We start from the raw sequence: 21,449 nt of genomic DNA on the forward strand, positions 1-21,449 counted from the left end.
TGGACACAGGGTTACCAGTGAATAACTGATCCAGCTTTGCCAGTGGCTGGAGAGATTATTTACATTACGAGTGTAGAGGTGAATGAATGAGGGCAGAGAGAAGGGAGCCTCACTTACTTGAGATTGAGGAATCACAGTGATGTGAGCACGGATAACTGGATCCGTTAAATTTAATGTGATCTGTTTCCAGACTTTCAGACAACTGGAAAAGGCAAGTGTGACCATTCGGCATACGGATTTTGGATCTGATCCCAGGTTTGTGATCTGGGAACTTTAGCTTGATCCTGGGATCAGAGACCACTGGAGTGGGATGAGCCCACAGTATGTGAGCACTCAGTTTGGTATCCCTGGATGTGATAATAGTTTGAATCAAATCCTGTGGTGCTCAGGCATTTAAGAATAGGGAGCTGATTGGGAGTGAGGAAAGCAAGAATTACATGAAGGAGTTTGTCCTCCGAACGGATGACATGATTTCTGAGTTCCGCTGTGGGGAACTGACTTTTCCCAGTCATTTGCAGTCCGTGAACAGTGACTGATATTAATAAAGTTTACAGCTGTTGCTGAGGGGTCTCGTGAGTTGAGCCGATAAGACCGTAAGACCATAAAACATAGGAACAGAATTAGACCATTTGATCCAGCGAGTCTGATCCACCATTCAATCATGGTTGATCCTTTTTCCACTCCTCAACCCCGGCTCTCTCCTCGTAACCTTGGATGCCACGGCCAATCAAGAACAAATCAATCTCTACCTTGTGTACACCCAATGATCCAGTCTGCACAATTACCTATGGTTACAAATTTCACAAACTCACCACCCTCTGGTGAAAGAAATTTCTCTGCATCTCTGTTTTAAATGAATGCCCCTCTATCCTGAGGCTGTGCACTCTTGTCCGAGACTCCCCTACCGTGAGAAACATCCTTTCCACATAGAGTCTGTCTGAGCCTTTCACAATTCAAAACGTTTCAATGACGTACCACCCATCCTTCTAAATCCCAGTGTACAGGCCCAGAGCCATCAACTGTTCCTCATATGATAACCCTTTCATTCCCAGAATCATCCTTGTAAACTTCCTCTGAAACCTCTCCAATGCCATCCCATATTATCTTAGATAAGGAGACAAAGCTGTTCACAATACTCAAGGTGATGCCACACTCGTGCCTTATAAAGCCTCAGCATCACATCCCTGTTCTTATATTCTAGATCTCCTGAAATGGATGCAAACATTGCATTTGCCTTCCTCACCACCAACTCAACCTGCATGTTAACTTTAGGGTATTCTGCAGAAGGGCGTCCAAGTCCCTTTGCATCCCAGATTTTCTGGCTTTTCTCCGCATTTGGAAAATTGTCTGCACTTTTATTTCTTCTGCTAAAGTGCATGACCCTGTATTTTCCAACATTGTATTTCATTTGCTACTTTCTTGCCCGTTCTCCTAATCTGTCTAAGTCCTGCAACCTTCCTGTTTTCTCAAAAGAAAACCTGGGAAACAAAGGATAGTTAGATTAACATCTGTTTTTTGGCAACATACCAGAATCCCAACATCAAAGAAGAAATGGCCATTTGGGAAAGATTTTAATGGAATTAAACCAAGTTAAAGGGAAGATAATGTTTGTAAATTTGCCCAGCATACAACCCGTGGCTGATGATAAGCAAGCACTCACAAAACTGCATAATGTTATCTGCAGACAAGAAGACGGTGTGTAAATAGTAATACAGTGGAAGAGGAACACAAGGATGCCAATTTTTTAAGACAAATAACAGATGAGACGGGATCTAGACTGGACTGAGAATAGATTATCCTAGGCTGGTCATGTGGCTATGAGAATGAATAATTAACAATTTTGTCCTGCATGGGCTGTTTAGAGAGCGACCATAATAGATTAGAATTCTTTATGAATATGCTGGGTGAAGTCACAGAATGAAATCAAGGGTGTGAATATGAGCAAATGAAATTATGAGGTCCCATTTGATTGTCAAACTATTCAATGGGTTGATCGTGAATGGGCATTGTATGATGTTTGAAGAATGAACTACAACAATGATTCATTCCTGATTGGTACGAAAAGAAAATTCAGGAAAGATGGTTCAACACTATGAGGGGAATTAGGCATAGAATTAGTCCCCCCCAAAATCAGCAGACTGTGGATTGGAAGCAGTTCAGAGTTCAGCCAAAGAGTCCAGAAAGATTGATTCAGAGGGGTATAATGAAGCATGAGAGTAAACTGGCAGGGGACATAAAACTGATGGGATATATGGAGAAGTGAAAAAAGATGGTGATCAGAATTGTAGATTGTTTACAATCAGAAACAGGGAGAATTATGATTACAGTCGGCCCTCCATATCCGCGGGGGTTCCGGGATATGGAATATGGACCCCCCGCGGATACCAAAAATCTCAGATGCTGAAGTCCCTTATTTAACCGGTCTGAATGCGGTGGTCTTTAGGACGCAGCGGAACCCCGGAGTTTAATTAACTTGTATTAGTGCGGTGTGCATTAGGACCTGGTGCAGCTCTGAATCGGCAATGTTTCCGTTTACACAAATAATTACGATCACGATTGAAAATAAAGTGGAAGTCATAAAGCGACCAGAAAGAGGTGACACGCTAACGGTAATTGGAAAAGCGTTAGGCTACAGTCGGTCAACGATCGAAACAATTTTAATGAAGGATGTGAAAGGCTACACAGGTTACCCGATGAAAGCTACAATTATTACTAAGCAACACAGTGGTTTAATTATTGAAATACGTATGTTTCTTTAGTGTTTTATATGCAGAGAAAGGTAAAATATATACTATATACTTAAGAAAAACGTTTGACTAACTGACGCGAAATAATACCGGATGAACATGTTCCGACTTCAATCCGACTTAAAGACAGTCACAGGAACGGAACTCCTTCATAACCCAGGGACTGCCTGTACTTTTAAATAATCTCTAGATTACTTATAATACCTAATACAATGTAAATTCTGTGCAAATAGTTGTTATACTGTATTGTTTAGGGAAAAATGACAAAAAAAAAGTTTGTATAAGCTCAAACAACGAATGCTGGAGAGAGAACTTGTGGGTTTTCCCGCTCCGCGGTTGGTTGCATCCCCGCATAAGGAGGGACGACTGCAGTTGAAAAGGAATGGTCAGAACAACCCATTACACTGGCATTTTCTGACACGTAGATTATTTCTGTGAATAAGCAATGCTTATATAGAAAATGCTTCCAAATTGCTTTTAATTACCTCAGTGTTATAAGTTAACTATTAATATGAATTTCTAGTGATAAGGAAATAGCTGATAGTGCGAAGATCGAACATCAGACGCAACAACGGAGACTCAGCAGAAGAAGAACTGCACAAACTGAGAAAGAGCACAAATTGCTTTCCATCCAACGAACATCATGAGGTAAAGGATGTTTCCTTGCAGTTTATCTTTATGTACAGATTATTATAGAGGTGGCAGCATACGAAAAATAGTGGATCATAGTGCACTAACTATGAAATACCCAGAGTGGACACACACAGGTTAACACAGTAGTTGAATGACAAGACTGTAGGGGGATCCCAACGTTACTCTGCTGGGGTGAAAACAGTGCAGGGAACTGCAGTGTCTTAGTATTATTTTTTGTTGTTAACAGCTAATACAGTGACTGTAATCACAAGATTTGCATCTGATTCCTGACTTCTGAAGAGCCTTCTGTTCTGTCTGATCACCAGATCCAAGAGCAAGTTGAAGGGATCATAAATAATCCTTACTCAGGGCAGGAGAGGCAAGAGGAGTAGGAGAGTAGGAGCCTGATCAAGTCAGTTTATCTGCACTTGTCTTCCTCAAACAGGGGTCTTCGGTGGAATGCGACTGTGAACAATGACATTATTTGAAAAGCTTAGCAGTCAGCGTAATCACTTTATCACGGATTGATTTCCACGGTAATTTGTAAGGAATGTGGACATTCTCTCTGTGACTGTGCATTTCCTTTGGGTACTTGACTATGATCGAACATTCCAAAGATGTGTGGGTTAGGGTTAGCAAGTAGCTAGTGCTGGAATCGTGGTGACACACTTGTTGGCGGCCCCATGAAATTCTTTTTGATCTGATATAATGTCAAACAATGCATTTCACTTATGCTTTGATATACATGTGACATGTGAAAAGCTAATCTTTAATCTTCAAATTTTTAGAAGTAGGAGTTGACTGAACTCTGCCATACACTATAGCCGCCTAGATTTGAGCACGTTGGAGCCTATGGGGTGCATTCAGTACTGAGGTAATACACCAGAGGAACATGCTACTCTAAACTGTCATAATTTCCAGCCCCTAGCAGCTTTCAGGATAGAATGGAGGAGCTGCATCCACGGTGCGGCAAATTCATCTCCTTTGGGAGGAAGCAGGAAGCAGAGTTGATCTCAGAGTAGGGTTAAAGGTCGGCACAACATGTTCTATGTTCTATGCTGGTCTATGTTCTTTCAGAAATGTGGAGCACGATCAGGGGACGTTGCTCATGCAATTGTTCTGTGAACTGGTCTGGTAACTTGTAAATTGCCAGACTTCAGTGGGCTTCACAATACAGCTTTATCTCACTAATGTTATTGAAGTTCTCAATCTTCTAGACATTGAGTCTGAGTACTGGTGGCTGTCTGGGGAAAAGCACCACTTCTCTGTACCGAGATCTGGAGCTATGCTCAGGCTGCTGGCAAAAAAACAAAAGTCTGCAATAGTGGGAGAGCTCGACGTCTGGTAATAAAACCAAGTCCAGCATCAGTGTAACAAAGCAACAGATCAGCTGCCTTGGCTGTTCAGGAGACACATTTCCATCTTCATCACATGAATCAATTCTTCATATTGGGTTACTGATCTGAAACATTCTCCTTCCTCAGATGCAGACCGACAGGTGGAGCATTTCCAGGTTTTAAATGCCATAATTATAGAAAACTTCATTAAAAGGCAGCTTTCACACAGTTAGTAAATCTGCTGTTTATGGGATTGCAGGTCAGACCTGCATCAAGTGATCTGAGATGGAATTCATGATTATGTTTTTTCTCTCTTGCAGCAACACACCGGGAGATTTATTGAAAGAGAAGCTCGATCAGCTGCAGTGTCACTTCACATGGAGACCACAGAAAGAAACTATTGACTTGGACGATATGATGTTAAGATTGCAAGATTCTCTGACATTGGGTAAAAAATATCAAGCTGCATCGTACAACCATCTTGCTTTTGTAAACTGTCTGCAGGGTAATTTTGAAGAAGCCATTCAAAATTTAAAGGAAGCTGAAAAGATTCTGAAGGAGAACCACCAAGATGAATTTGAAAGAAGAAGCATCATCACCTATGGAAACTTTGCCTGGGTGCATTACCACATGGAACAACTGACCGAGGCCCAGTCCTATCTCGACAAGCTGGAGATGATCTGTAAACCACTCAGTGATGGCCTTCGCTATACAGCAATGATACCCGAGGTGTCCGGGGAGAAGGGATGGTCATTGATGAGTTCTGCTGCAGAATACTATGAGGAGGCAAATGAATGCTTTGCAAAGGCTCTGGAGCAAGATCCTGACAACACGGAGTGGATAATGGGATATGCGACTGCACTGTTTCGGCTGGAAGCATTTTCTGGAACCCCAGAGAGTCGTGATCAGAGTCAGTCAGTGAAGTATTTCCGACGACTACTGGAGCTTGATCCAGATGACGCTATGGCCATGGTGCTGTTGGCTCTAAAACTGCAGAGGTTAAGGCAAAATGAGGAAGCAAATAAATTAGTTGAAAAAGCATTGACAAAGACCCCAGATCTGCCATATGTTCTTCGCTATGCTGCAAAATATTATAGACAAAGCGGATCTGTGGAGAAAGCTATTGAGCTCTTGAAACAAGCATTAGAATTAACTCCACACTCTTGCTTCTTACACCACCAACTTGGATTGTGCTACAGAAGTAAGCTGAAATACTCTCGTGGCAGATATCCTCGCAATCCTGTATTTCATCAGAAAGCTGAGTTGATCAATCTATGCAAGTATCATTTTGAAAAGGCTTTTGATCACCGTCGAAGGTCATTTATTAGAGCACAACTGGACTTTGCAGACATCTGCATAACAAGTGGGGAATATTCCAGAGCAGAGGAGACTTACCGTAGATTGGTGGAGTTAGTGGACATTCGTCCAGAGAATATGCAGAGCATTTGTATGGAAGCTGGGTTATTTGAACTGCGCCAGAAAAGGTCCGAAAGAAATGCTGTCAGCCTCTTCCTGAAAGGAGTGAAAATTGAATATAACTCAAGAGAACGGGAAAGATGTCGCATGAATTTGGAGGAGTGGGCAGATAGAAAACTTAGTGTAACTGCACATGACAGCAAGGCTCTTGGTATTAAAGCAATTCTGTATCAGCTGAAGGGGATCAAGGGTAAAGCGACTGAATACTTTGAGAAGGCCTTGAAGTTTGATCCTGGCAATGAGGAATATGTGAGTGCTCTTTCTCAATTACACATCTGAGCACCACTGGGATGTTGAAAAGTTGCATTTCCATCTGATCTGCGGTTTGGTTTGGTGGGGTGTTGCTTTACTAGTTATATCCTCTTAGCAGCTTCTCTTACTCATTAGTGTCTAATTTGCAAAAATGGTCTCTGCAACTATACTCAATTATTGCATTTCTTTAAGAAATCTTCATTCCTCAAGTACCCTTTTTCAAGTTTTGCTTCTCTGGACTCTGGAAAAATGGGATTCGGGATAATGCAGCAAGTGGAGTTAAATGAGAAATCAAACAATTTTCCACATTGATTTGTTTGACCTATTAACCATTTTACTTTTTACTTTTCACGAGGATTTTGATGTAGAAGTGTAAAGGTGGGATGATTTTTCGAGAGCAATTTTATCTTAAGAATCATTGTAAAATATCCTCTTTAGATATGTCTGGTAATTAAAGCTTCAAAGCAGAGGTTGGTCTTGTCTTGACGAAATCAAAAGAACACAAGCAACAAATCCTAACAGCATGAATCCAACTTGCTGAGTGTGGTGGAGGAATGGCTCGGAAGGAGGAATGACTGGCGAGTGACAGTGGAGGGGTTTCGGGGATAATGAATGGAATTCCAATCAGATATTAACAAAAAATATGATATCTCTGGTCAGGTTTTCACTAAAAGAAATATACACTTATTGATAATGTTATGAATCATTTTGTAAAGTGAAAGGGATGATTGCCATTCCCAAACCATACGAGTTAATTGAATTAATCAGATAGAACCACTTAAGTTGTTTGTGAATTCAGTGTTTCCCCACCTTACAGCAGTTTGAGTACCACAAATACTCCATCAGAGAATTCATAGATTACTCTAAAATAAATCGGCATATTGTATAAAAGTTTGATCTTACATGCCTTGGATGTGAAAAAATAAACACAAATCATAAAGTAGCACTTTTGATCATTTTTTTGTCAAAAATCACAATTTGAATGTTTTGCTGGGTACACAATCACTCCATGGGGTATCCTGTCATTGGGAATCAACAGTAAAGACAGAGTTTAATTCCAGGTAGAGATTGAATTGTTGATTGGTGTAGAGGCTTGAGTGTTCAGCCATTAGTATAGCGCTAGGGCCCTAAACAACGTGCCCTACCGGCCCAGTTTCAGTACAATTACATCCATGTGACCAAATAACCAACGAAAGCAAACGACTTTGGCATGTGGATGGAAACCGGTGTACCTGGATGAAACCTATGTGGTCACAGGCAGAACAAATAAAATCCTTACAGACAGTGGTGGGAATTGAACTCAGATCACTGCCGCTGTATTAGTGTTATGCCAATGACAATGCTATAAAGGTTCCCCTTATCACTCCTTGCAGGTAGGTGGGAGGTATGCGGATGTGGTAGATTTACACAGACCGAAGGGGACCAGGCTTAGTCAATGAGCTGAAGTGGTAGACCTGTCTGAAGAACCACCCTACATCATTCTTACGGCACTAAAGTTGGCAAGGGTTCTATATTTTGTCCATCAGAGACTCGGGGGTCAGGGCCTCATATCATTGGACCAAACCAAATTTTATTTTTTTTAAAAGAGATTTGACCAGCACTTGAAAGCACTCAGTGTAACTGTGAGTCTCTCCATCCATAACACACCAGTCACTGCAGCTCTTCAGCAAACCTTCAGAATCCCTCATCGTAGAAGGCTGGAAATTCTGTGGGACAGTGTAATTTCCAAATCCTGGTGCTATCTCAGCCAGGGGAAAATAAAAAGAAAGAAGTTCAAAGTGAGTAAAAATATGTTCAAAAGAATAATGGACAATTGCTGAAAATTTGAGGGACACACAGAAAATGCTGGAGGAACTCAGCAGGCCAGGCAGCATCCATTGAAAAGAGTACAGTCGACATTTTGGGCCGAGACCCTTCGACAGGACTGTAGGAAAAAAAGACGAGTAGTACATTGAAAGGTGGGAGGAGGGAAGAGAGAAACGTGAGGTAATAAGTGAAGCCAGGAGTCACAGGGGTGAAATAAAGAGCTGGTAAGTTGGTTGGTGTAACAGATACGGGGCTGAAGAAGGGTGTTTGACAGGTGGGTGTAGAAGGCGATGGAAGAAATAAAAAGGGGAAGAAGTACCGGGGGAGGCTATGGGCTGGCAAGGAGATAAGGTGAAGAAAGGAAAAGAGGATGGGGACTGGTGAAGGAATGGGTGGGGAGAGGACCATTGACAGAAGCTTGAGTAATCAATGTTCATGCCATCAGTTTGGAGGCTACACAGATGGAATACAAGGTGTTTTCCTCCAACCTGAGTGTGGCCTCTGTGACAGTAGAGGAGCCAACGGATTAACATATCAGAATGGGAATGGGAAGTGGAATTGAAATAGGTGGCCACTGGGAGGTCTCTCTTCTTCTGGTGAACAGACCTTAGGCGCCCGGCGCAATGGTCTCCCGAACTACATCGGGTCTCACTGATGTAGAGGAAGCCACAGTGGGAATACCAGACGCAACTAATGACCCCCACAGACTCACAGGTGAAGTGTCGCCTCAGCTGGAAGGACAGTTGGGCCCAGAATGGTAGTGAGGGAGGAGGTGTAGGGGCATACATAGCACATTAATTTCTATATTACTGACTCACCACTCATACCCCTGATCCTCGGATCCCCTTGGCTTTCCTAGCAGAATCCATCCATGAACTGAAGGAGAGGGAGAGTCATTGATTGGCCCAGTCGTCGTAAGAGGGTATGTTTGCAGAGTGGTGTTCCAACACCTAGACTCTGCCAAGACCAACGATAAACAAGGGGGATCTTCAGTGTGAAGTAACCTCGAGTCTTCTGTAGACCTAGTTCTGCCTTCAAGGATAGACAAGTTGGTTCTGACCAATGGGAGTACGTGTGTCCTGGCCCGGCCTAGTTGAGGCCGCACGGTAACTAGAGAGAGGGAAAGTATCCAGCTGCCAGGTGCCAAGGAGAGGAAAGACCACTCAGAGCATTTCCAGAGAGCGCAAGGACTTTTTGAAGCACTTTGTTGTCATCGCCCGAGGATGCGATGGAGCCTCGTGGACCTCGGCAAGAGACTCAGATATCAGCTGCACCACCCTGGCCATCTAAAAACCCTCAGCAAGCCTGAGGCGTGGTGCGACCATTTAATGTGGGCAGAGGACACCCAAACAGCTTACAGCTTTCAGGGCAGGGTATGTTACTGTTCAATCGGTTCAACAGGTACATTTATTGTCCGAGAAATGTATACAATAAACATCATGAAATTCTTTTTCTTCACAACCATCCACGTAAACAGAGGAGTGCCCCTAAGAAAAAATGACAGAGCCTCAAATCACCCCTCCCATGCATAAGCAGCAGCAAAGCAACGACCCCCCCATCAGAAAAAAAATGAACGGCACCCCCCCCCCCCCCCCACACCGAGCACTCAGGCATGCAGCAAAGCATCAATAAAGACACAGACTTTCGGTAGTCCAAAGACTTCTTGTAAATCCGGTACTTCAGCATACCTCTCTCTCTCTCTAATAACGGAAAAAGACGTGACCCCGTTTCGCAGTTGGAGGAGCGATATAACAAAGCACCTTGCTAATTTACAGTATTAAAAGTCTGTTGTGATGCTTCTAATAAGCTCTGTGCCTAAAGAACTTAGGTCTCTGGGCACACAGCCAGCTCGCTGCTTACAATCTTCCGTCTCCCACGATGGATCAGGTGGCAGCACACTGGCCTTGAATCCATCTGCCTCCAGAGCCACGAAAATCCGGCGCCCTGACAGTGCACTGGTCTTCCAGGCCGCTTCCTTGGCATATTGAAAAGTGGCCAGTCATGTCGCCCTGAGAACCGATCCCATTTCCACAAAGAACCAAATTCAGCATGTAACTCAGGGTCTTCAAAAGAACCTTGAAAGGGAAAAAAGGAGGTATCAAAGATAGAAATAGAGCTGTTTCTGAGGATGCAAGCAAAGGAGTCACCGTTAGGTATCATCACCCTCTTTGTTTTCGAACAGGAGGACGATGTTGGGGTTCCAGGAGCAAAGATCTCATCCGACACTGCAATCAGAAATGGAACAGGGCAAGAGATACTTTGCTGAAGTCTACCTGGAAGGTGAAAACCAAGCCTAACTGAAGGATCAGTTTGATAGAGGCCCAACTGAGCAGGTGTGCGGACATCACCGAGTTAGAAAGGCAGGAAGAATTTAAAAGGAGAGCATTTTTTTCTTCAGCGGTTTGATCAAGGCATGACTGAGCACACGCGTGGACATCAGCAAGTTAGACCAGAGGGAAGGATTTAAAAAGAAGACAGCTTCATGGAGTGAGCACTTCAGTCGAGGGTATCAGAGTAGGAGGGCTTAGGCGATAACGGGTCCAGGCGAGGTAAGCTCCTTGTGTAGAATAGATACAGGAAGTATGTCTGTGAGGCCGGTGTTCTGTACTAGGTGTCAGATGTAGGATGTTTGGGAGACTCCCAGCCTCCCGGATGGCCACACCTGTGCCAGGTGCATTGAGCTGCAGCTCCTTAGGGACTGGGTCAGGGAACTGGAGATGCAGTTCAATGACCTTCGTCTGGTCAGGGAAAGTGAGGAGGTGATAGAGAAGAGCTATAGGAAAATAGTCACACCGGGGCCTCGGGAGACAGATAAGTGGGTAACAGTCAGGAGAGGGAATGGCAAAAGTCAGTTACTAGAGAGTACCCCTGTGATTGTCCCCCTTAACAATAAGTACTCCTATTTGAGTACTGTTGGGGGAAACGGCCTACCTGGAGGAAGCAACAGTGGCTGCACCTCTGGCACAGAGTCTGACCCAGTGGCTCAGAAGGATAGGGAAAGGAAGAGGATAGCAGCAGTAATACGGGACTCTATAGTTAGAGGGTCTGACAGGCAATTCTGTGGATGCAGGAAATAAACACAGATGGTAGTTTGCCTCCCAGGTGCCAGGGTCCAGGATGTTTCTGATTGTGTCCACGATATACTAAAGTGGGAAGGTGAACAGCCAGAGGTCGTGGTACATATTGATACCAATGACATAGGTAGGAAAAGGGAAGAGGTCCTGAAAACAGACTACAGGGAGTTAGGAAAGAAGCTGAGACGCAGGACCACAAGGGCAGTAATCTCGGGATTACTGCCTGTGCCACGCAACAGTGAGGATAGGAATAGAGTGAGGTGGAGGATAAATGTGTGGCTGAGAGATTGGAGCAGGTGGCAAGGATTTAGATTTCTGGATCATCGGGTCCATTTTGGGGCAGGTGTGATCTGTACAAAAAGGATAGGTTGCACTCGAACCTGAGGGGGCCCTATATCCTGGCAGGTAGGTTTGTTAAGGCTATTGGGAAGATTTTAAGCTAAATTGCTGGGAGGTGGAAGGGGTGGCTGTCTCACAAATGGAGAAAGCTTGTGGGCTATGTGAGAAAGAGGATAGGCAGGTGATAGAGAAGGGATGTGCTCAGAGCGTGGATCAGCACTTGGAGCTATGAAGTTGTGGCCATTACAGAGACTTGGATGGCTGAGGGGCAGGAATGGCTACTTCGAGTGTCAGGCTTGAGATGTTTCAGAAAGGAAAGGGAGAGAGGCAAAACAGGTGGGGGTGGTCAGGGCTAGTGTCACAGCTGCAGAAAAGGAGAAATCATGTAGGGAAGACCACAGTCTGTACGGATTGGTGATAACATATCCTCCTCACTGAAGATCAAGACTGGCGCACCTCAGGGGTGTGTGCTTAGCCCACTGCACTGCTCTCTGTTTGGGGTCAATGACCAGTGGTGTGCTTTAGGGATCTATTATGGGATCCCTGGTCTTTTTTTATAAATAACCTGGACGAAGAAGTGGCGGGATGGGTTAGTAAATTTGCTGATGACACAAAGGTTGGGAGTGTTGTGGATAGTGTGGAGGGCTGTCAGAGTGTACAGCCGGACATCTTTAGAATGCAGAACTGGGCTAAGAAGCGGCAGATGAGGTTCGAGCCAGATAAGTTGAGGTGGCTCATTTTGGTAAGTCAAATATAACGGCAGAATATAGTATTCATTGTAAGACACTTGGCAGTGTGGATGATCAGAGGGATCTTGGGTTGCGAGGCCATAGGACAGTCAAAGCTGCTGCGCAGGTTGACTGTGTGGTTAAGAAGTCACACAGTGCATTGGCCTTCATCAACTGTGGGATTGAGTTCAAGAGCTGAGAGGTAATGTTGCAGCTATATAGGACCCTGGTCAGAACCCACTTGGAGTACTGTGCTCAGTTCTGGTCACCTCACTACAGGAAGGAAACTATAGAAAGGGTGCACAGCAGATTTACAAGGATATTGACTGGATTGGGGAGCATGCCTAATGAGAATAGGTTGAGTGAACTTGGCCTTTTCTCTTTGGAGCGATGGAGGATGAGAGGTGACCTGATAGAGGTGTGTAAGATGAGAGGCATTGATCATGTAGATAGTCAGAGGCTTTTTCCCAGGGCTGAAATAGCCAGCATGAGAAGGCACAGTTTTTAGGTTTTTGGAAGTAGGTACAGAGGAGATGTCAGGCATAAGTTATTTTATGCAGAGGGGTGAGTGCATGGAATGGGCTGCCGGTGACAGTGTTGGAGGTGGATACAATAGGGTCTTTTAAGAGACTCTTGGATAGGTACATGGAGCTTAGAAAATTAGAGAGCTATGGATAATCCTAGGTAATTTCTAAAGTACATGTTCAGCATAGCATTTTCGGCTTAAGAGCTTGTATTGTGCTGAAGGTTTTCTGTGCTTCAATGTTGAGAAGGCATGGAATCACCTTCCAGACTGGGCAACAGGTCTGGCTGTCCAATCAGGATTTGCCTCTCTGGGCGGAGTCTGGAAAGTTCTTTGCACCATTCAAATTCCTCAAGAAAGTAAACCTGGTGCCATACACCTTGCAGCTCCCCACAACCATGAAGATCAATCCTACTTTCCACATCTCGAAGTTAAAACCTGTCTGCACCAGCCCCTTAGCCCCACTACCATCAGCCCTGTCGCCACCCAGGTTTAACACTGAGGAGCAGGTCTTCACGGTAAGAAAAAATTTGGACTCAAGGACTGTGCCGGGTGTTTGGCAATACGTCATGGACTGGGAGGAATTTGGACTCAAGGAAAGGTGCTGGGTGCCTGAAAAAGACATTTTGAATCCAGTTCTCATCACGACTACCATCAGCACCTCTTCAAGCAGCCAGGACTGTCAGGAGATGGCAGCAGGGGAGCAGGTTCCTGTTGTGTGGTCACCACAAAGCTGTTAAAAACCAAGTAAATGCAGCATTGCCCATGTCAAAGAAATTTTGCACAGGGAATGGCAACATTCACCTCACAATCAAATCTCTGGATCCAGAAGCATAGACTGTAGTCCCTGGTCCACCAAGGCAAGAAGATTCAGCTGCACTGTGTTCAGCATGCATGCAGTGGAATGTTATGAGTAGAGTTATTTCAGGACAAATATGAATTATTCCAGGTTAAATTAATTTAGTTTCAATACCTTGAAAAATATTGTGCTATGCAATGGAATTTCATAGGAATATGCATTGAATGGAATGCATATAAATGATAGAAGCTAGGCATTATTTTTTCAGAACTGCTGTTTGGTGATGGAGTGGGTGGGTTCTAATGTACAACAATCTTGTTTTTCCTGTCTAGATTTCAACTTGGAGGCCTGCCAAGCTGTATCCAAGAAAACAAGGCCCTTGCTAGCTCTGGGAACCTCACTGTTACAAAAGCCTCAGCCTTCCTTCCATAGAACTCTGTGAAGGGGCAAAACAGGGAAACACAAATAGTTAAAAGACTGTCTGCAATGACTGACAGGTATGCAAAGTAGGCAGATTAAAGATCAGCCAATCAGGTTGGGTCTGATGGGCGAAGTGATATCTTACTGGTGCTAACCGATCCTGGCTTGCAACTGGATCCAGGCAGCTCTGCGTCAACCTGCAATGTTGTTTCAGTGGCATCATTTCTTGGAAAGAACTGGTTTCGTTTTCTAGGATAAGTTTCAATTCAGGAAATTGTTGTCAATCTGTTAGAGCAGGGAATCAGAACATAGGACTCACTTCTCCAACGACTCAACATTAAAAGTCCATCTGAAGCTGTGAAAGAAATTCAAAGAACGTTATTTCAAAGGAACATAATGAGTTGCAGAACTCTGTAAATTCTCCTGTATTTACATTTATTTTTTAACCATTGCACAGTAGCTTGATTTTGGAAGTATGCCAAATGCATTGCTGTAACTGTACCTGGAGCACAGTGTTGGTGTTGTGCATTCATAGGCACATCATTAAAGGCAGATCAGGCTGCTTGTGTCGAAAGTAAAGCACAGTTATTATTACAGGTCAATAAGCTTTCATTGCAATAATCATCTCCCAGTTAAACAGATTACAGCCCAGTCAATTACTTCAACACCACCAGACAAATAAACATATCCACTACTTTCTGTTGTTATTTACACGTCTTGTATCTGCAACACTTTCTGTAACATTTTGGATGCTCAGCAGTACCAAGACTGATGAGAGTAAGAAATCAGACAATCTCAGCATCACACAGACAAAAATAGGCCTTTGGCCCATCACTGAAGTTGCTGCCACGTGATTGGCTGATTGGATGTTTACATTAACGAGCAGGTGTTCAGGTGTACATAATATAGTGTACATCTGGATGTATAGGGTAATAATGTAAATATAAAATAAAGGAAACATCCATTTGGGCTCTGTATATGTACAACTTGAAATTTATTCATGTGTTGTTTAAAGTTTGGAGGTCACAATAACTCTTGACTTTGTTACATGTAATAATGTGAAGAAAAATGATCATTTATGAAGTGATGAGTTTCATGAATTTTCTTCACTTGCAGCAACACACAGAGATTTGTTGAAAGAGAAGCTCGATCAGCTTCAGTGTCGCTTCACGTGGGGCCCTCAGAAGGGAACCATTGACTTGGAAGATGTGATGTACAGATTGCCAGATGCTAGAAATCTCGGTGTGAAATATCAAGCCACGTGTCACAACCCAACTCACTTTCATAAATTGTCTGCAGGGAAACAATAAAGAAGCCATTCAGAACTTCAATGAAACTCTTGCCATCCTGCATTTTGCTAGAAAGCAAAGTTGTTCAATTAATGCAAGTATCACTTTGGAAAGGCATTTGAGAACCGTCCAATATCAGCTATAGAAACACAACTGGATTTTGCAGTTATAAGTGTAAGAAATGGAAAGTATTCCAAAGTGAAGGAGACCTACAGTAATCTTTTGAAATTAGATGATATTCATCCAGTAAACTTGCAGAGAATACAGTATGTCTACATGCTGGGACATTTGAACCATACCAGTGAAGGTGTGAATCAAATGCCATCAGTCTATTCCTTTAAGGACTGAAGGTTGAATATGACTCAAATGAATAAAAACAAGTGTCATGATAAATTGGAGAGGTGGACAGATCAAAAACATTGTAAGGTTCCACATGATAGTAAGGCATTTGTTATGAAAGTGTCACTGGACCATCTGAATGGCAACAAGACTAAAGCTATGGGATAGTTTGAGAAGGCCATGGAGTTTGATCATGAGAACGAATGTCTGAGGATTCATTGTGAACTCTGTCTTTCCATTGAGAAACATAATGACACTTGAAAGATTTTTGCTTCTGCTTGATCTGAGAAGCAGTTTGTCTCACTACTCTCACATGTGTATTCTTGCAGCACGTTCTTCACTGATATATTTATTTATGTTTTAAATTTTATGTAACGCTCTGGTTAAGATTTTCATTGCTATTCTATAGGTGTTTCATTTTAGCTGTTCTGTAAGAACAGTCCAATCTGCTTAAAGACAAGGGGCTATGTTATTCAACTTATGAATATTGCGTCAGCCAATCAGGTTGGAGGTGGAAATGGGACAAGGTCCCAGACTACACCGAGAGGAGAAGTCTTTGTGCCAGACTCTGGTGTGGGTTGAAGTCTTTTTTGGCGGGAGCTAGGAGAAGACAGGTGGGAAGATGTCTGAGGACGACATTCCTATTCCACAAGGTGCTTTGTGCAGATGAATGGCTTCATGGATGAAGAATCAAAAATTCTGTGAGGGAGACCACTTGTTTGATATGAATTTCGAGCGGCATTCTGAAGGGGCTGTGTGCTTTCATGCAGACCATGGGTCCAAGGCATGAATTAAAGATAACTTCAAGATGTGCTCCAGTGTAAGTGCACATTTCAACTGGGTTGACTGTAATGAGCCCTTTTTATATTTTTCCTTTTCTTTTTCCAATTAATTGTTCAATAAAGCAGATAGTTGTAGAACATTGAACATAGAAAACCATTAGCATAATACAGTTCCTTCAGCCCACAAATCTGTGTCGAACATGCCCCTACCTTAGAATTAACTAGGCTTTACCCATAGCCCTCTATTTTCCTAAGCTCCATGTAGCCATCCAGGAGTCTCTTAAAAGATCCTATCGTTGCCACCTCCACCACAGCCACCGTCTATATTCTTTACAATATACGCAGTGTATGATCTGCTATTTCTTGCTGATGGCAAAATGCATGGGGTAGTATTAACACACTTCTCGCTCAGATTTGGGGACGGTTGGTCGAAACATCCTGGCTCTGCAGGTCTGGTGGGACCCAACTCATTGATCTTAGCCGTACGGAGTTCGAGACAGGAGGTTTTCTCTCCGCAAAATACATTGGCTGGTTAGTGAGAGGCTAACCAGCCCTGTTTCTAGAGATGTCTGCTCAAACAGCATTTCATTTATTCTGAGATACAGTGTGGAACAGGTCCTTCCAGGAAATGAGCCACACTGCCTAGAACAGGCCGAATCACAGAGCAATTTAAAATGACCAATCAACACACGAACTGTACATCATTGGACAGTGGGAGAAAACTGGAGCACCAGGAGGAAACTCAGGGAGAGAATATACAAACATTCCTTACAGGTGGTGCCAGATTTGAACTCCGAACAGCCCGAACTGTAATAATATCACTACAGTAGCAACCATGTTTGAAAGTGTGATTTTCAAATAGTAACTTTGTTATTATGATTCCCATTCCTTGTGCTTCATTGAAGATTACTCACTCCAGTATTCAGAAACAAAAGTGGGTTTCGGGGATTTAAGTCTAAAGAAACCAACTCTGAAAATCACGATGAGTCTTCGTATGAGATTCCTTCACTGCAGGTGACACGAAGGTCGGTGGTGTTATGGAGAGCGCAGAAGTGAAAGGCGCTTACTGACCATTCAGGATACAAGAGGATGCGTGTGTACTTGTTTGAGAGAATGTATAGTGTTTGTAAGTGTGTTTATGTTCTTTAAGATTAAGTTTGAAACTTTGACCGAACACACTTTTATACAACAGTCATCGTAAGTTCAGTGGCACAGAAGTGGAAGATTGCAGAGTACATACCATGTGATTTTAAGTATGTACTGTTTCATTTTTATCCATTCCTCATATCTTGAATTAGTTTGGAGATTTTTGAGGGAGAGGTTATACCCAGGTTGGGATGGCACATATTGAAATCAGACAAAGTCAGGTTGAGAATCCTGATGACACGAACCAGACCTTGACCCTGGTTATTATCATTCACAAGTCTTTCATCACGGGGAATAACAGAGCATTTTGTATGCACTGACCTCAGTTAAGATTGCTTCTGGAAATTCAGAATATTCTCACACAAGCTTGCAAAATGATTCAGGTTCACCAGGTCATTCAAAAGATATTTCGGTGTGGTAAAAGTGAAATGCACGAGGAATCTGTGGGACAGAATAGACCAGGGGAGAGTGGGATGCTACATGGACAACTCGTGGGAATAACAGTAACGAGGAGAGATATTGATGCTTTAAGGTTGAAGTGAGGCAGTGACAGGGGGGAGGTGAGAGTAACTGGGGAATGTTCATGCCCGTAGTTCAGAGAGCTGATGAGCCTGCCATGGATTATGCAGAGCATAAATATCAAGCATATGAGGAACATTCCGGTTGGAAAATCCAGGGATGGCTGATCCAGTCCACATGAAAATGCAGAATGAAGGCCTGAGCTCAACCCACCAGGACGTTTTAGATTTGAGGACAGTTGTGAAATTGACATATTCCACCTGAGAGATAAATCAGAGGAGGAGGAGGAGGAGGAAGAGCGGTCATAAAGTGGCTGTAGTGGATGTAGCTGCTATGAAGACACAGTGGACATGTTTTCTGTGCCAGCAAATAGGGCACCTGGCAAGGGAGTGCCCAAATAGACATAGATTGGTAAAGGTGATGGCACAGTATGTTACAGCTATGGCCTACCAGGGCATAGTTGGACAATGTGTCCGACAAAACAGAGAAAAGTGTGAAAATCACCCATCAAAACAGGCAGACATGATAGCAGCGTTTTCTCTGTCTGACTAGATTATTAAGTTAGTGAAGTCTGCATCCAGGTCAGACAAATAGCTGGTGGCTGCATCCATTGTTAATACTGGTCACCCACGGATGTACGCAAGAGGTTTCTTTGTATACTAGCAATATGATATGCCTGTGGACACAGGGTTACCAGTGAATAACTGATCCAGCTTTGCCAGTGGCTGGAGAAATGATTTACATTAGGAGTGTGGAGGTGAATGAATGAGGGCAGAGAGAAGGGAGCCTCACTTGAGATTGAGGGATCACAGTGATGCGAGCACCGATAACTGGATCTGTTAAATTTAATGCGATCTGTTTTCTGAAATTCAGACAACTGGAAAAGGCAACTGTGACCATTCGGCATACGGATTTTGGATCTGATCCCAGGTTTGTGATCTGGGAACTTTAGCTTGATCCTGGGATCAGAGACCACTGGAGTGGGATGAGCCCACAGTATGTGAGCACTCAGTCTGGTATCCCTGGATGTGATAATAGTTTGAATCAAATCCTGTGGTGCTCAGTCATTTAAGAATAGGGAGCTGATTGGGAGTGAGGGAAGCGAGAATTACATGAAGGAGTTTGACCTCTGAACAGATGATATGATTTCTGAGTTCTCCAGTGAGGAACTGACTTTTTCCAGTCGGTTGCATTTAGTGAACAGTGACAGATGTAATAAAGTTTACAGCTGTCGATGAGCCGATAAGACCATAAGACCTTAAAACATAATAGAATTAGGCCATTTGACCCATTGAATCTGCTCCACCATTTGATTATGGTTGATCCTTTCTCCCCTCCTCAGCCTCATTTGCCGGCCTTCTCCCTGGCCTTCTCTCAATAACATTTGGTTCTGTGGCCAATCAAGAACTAAAAATCTCTGCCTTAAATACACTCAATGACCTGGTCTCCACAGCTGCCTTTGGTAACAAATTCCACAATCTCACTACCATCTGGCAAAAGAAAATGTTTTAAATGAATACCTCTCTACCCTGAGGCTGTGCAGTCTTGTCCTTGACTCCCCGACTACGAGAAACATCCTTTCCACATCTACTCTGTTCAGGCCTTTCAACATTCAAAAGTTTTCAAAGAGATATCACCCATCCTTCTAAATTCCAGCAAGTACTTCCAGAGCCATCAGCTGTAACTCATACAATAACACTTTCAGAGAAACATAGAAGATCTACAGCACAATATAGGCCACAATGCTGTGCCAAACATGGACCTACTTTCACTCCTGCAGTCAGCTTTATAAACCTCCTCTGAACCCTCTCCAATGCCAGCACATCTTAAACAAGGAGACAAAATTGTTCACAATAGTCAAGGTGAGGCCACAGCCATGCCTTATAAAGCCTCAGCTTCACATCCCTGCTCTCATATTCTAAGTCTCATGAAATGGATGTCAACTTTCCATTTGCCTTCCTCACCACCAACTCAACCTGCACGCTAACTTTTAGAGCGTTCTGCACGAGGGCTCCCAAGTCCCTTTGCATCCCAGATTTTTTTGATTTTCTCCCCAGTTAAGAAATAGTCTGCACTTTTATTTCTTCTACCAAATTGCATGACCCTGTATTATCCAATATCATATTCATTTACCACTTTCTTGCCCATGCTCCAATCTGTCTGAGTCCTGCAAACTTACTGTTTTCTCAAAAGAGAAACTGGGAAACAAAGGCTAATTAGATGACCATCTGCTTTTGGCAACATGTCAGAATTCCAAAATCACAGAAGAAACAGCCATTTGGGAAAGCTTTTAATGGAGTTAAACCAAGTCAAAAGGGAATATATGTTCGGCAAATTTGCCCACCGTACAACCAACGGCTGATTATGAACAAGCAATCACGAAACTGCACGATGCTGTCTATTAACAAGAAACAGCCCATCCCGATGCATTTCAAATTACAGTCAGTGACTTTACCCAGGCCCGTTTGAAAAAAACCCTGCCCAGTTTCTCCAGCAAGTAACTTGTTGCACCAGAAGTCAAAACCACTAGTCCACTGCTACATACAACAAGGAATGCCCATCATTCCTTGCTAAAACCACGTTTTGGTTAAGTCAGATTATTTGACTGTACTCCTTCCTGCATACCGAGAGAGCCTAAAGTGACTTGCATGGACCCTGACAATGAATTTTAGGTATTCAAAGTGGTGTCACACTATACTGTGTATTTACTGTACTGTGATGGATACTCCTCAGTTCATCACAGGAAAAGACCTCCCCACCACTGAGCTTATCCACAGTAACCAATGCCATAAGAAAGTAGCGTCCCCCATCAAGGTCCACCACCATCCAGTCTATGCACTCTTCTCACTGCTGCCATTGGGAAGGGGGTACAGGAGCCTTAGGTCCCACACTACCAGGTGCAAAAACAGTTATTGCCCTTCAACCATCAGGCTCCTGAACCAGTGGGGATAACTTCATTCACCTCAACTCTGAACTGATTCCACAACCTACGGACTCACGCAGTCAAAGTCAAAGACTCTACAACTCTTGTTCGCAGTATGTATGTATTTATTTAATGACTGAGCACTTGCACAGATTGCCTCCTTTGGCATATTGGTTGTTTTCCCTGTCTTTGTGTAGCTTTTCATTGATTTTATTGTATTTCATTCGCTACTGAATGCCTGCAAGAAATCTCATGGTAGTACATGACAACGTACCTGGACTTTGAAAATAAACATATTTTGAATTTTGATAATTAAT

The 21,449-nt window shown here is 43.3% G+C and overlaps 1 protein-coding gene across 3 annotated transcripts; it reads left to right on the plus strand.

The window, feature by feature from the left end:
- Positions 1–2,521: 2,521 nt before the first annotated feature.
- On the plus strand, positions 2,522–7,388 carry LOC140715334 (interferon-induced protein with tetratricopeptide repeats 1-like). 3 transcript variants are annotated; one of them, XM_073027386.1, is made up of 3 exons: positions 2,522–2,779; positions 3,271–3,395; positions 5,038–7,388. In XM_073027386.1, the coding sequence occupies exons 2-3, from the start codon at positions 3,391–3,393 to the stop codon at positions 6,470–6,472; spliced, it is 1,440 nt and encodes a 479-aa protein (XP_072883487.1). In that variant the 5' UTR covers positions 2,522–2,779; positions 3,271–3,390; the 3' UTR covers positions 6,473–7,388. The 3 variants fall into 3 exon arrangements, with proteins under 3 accessions (XP_072883487.1, XP_072883488.1, XP_072883489.1); XM_073027387.1 differs by having other exon boundaries at positions 2,522–2,745; XM_073027388.1 differs by having other exon boundaries at positions 2,522–2,685.
- Positions 7,389–21,449: the final 14,061 nt, after the last annotated feature.

Source organism: Hemitrygon akajei, chromosome 23 (assembly GCF_048418815.1).
Source record: "Hemitrygon akajei chromosome 23, sHemAka1.3, whole genome shotgun sequence".
In the NCBI taxonomy this organism is placed as follows: Eukaryota; Metazoa; Chordata; class Chondrichthyes; order Myliobatiformes; family Dasyatidae; genus Hemitrygon; species Hemitrygon akajei.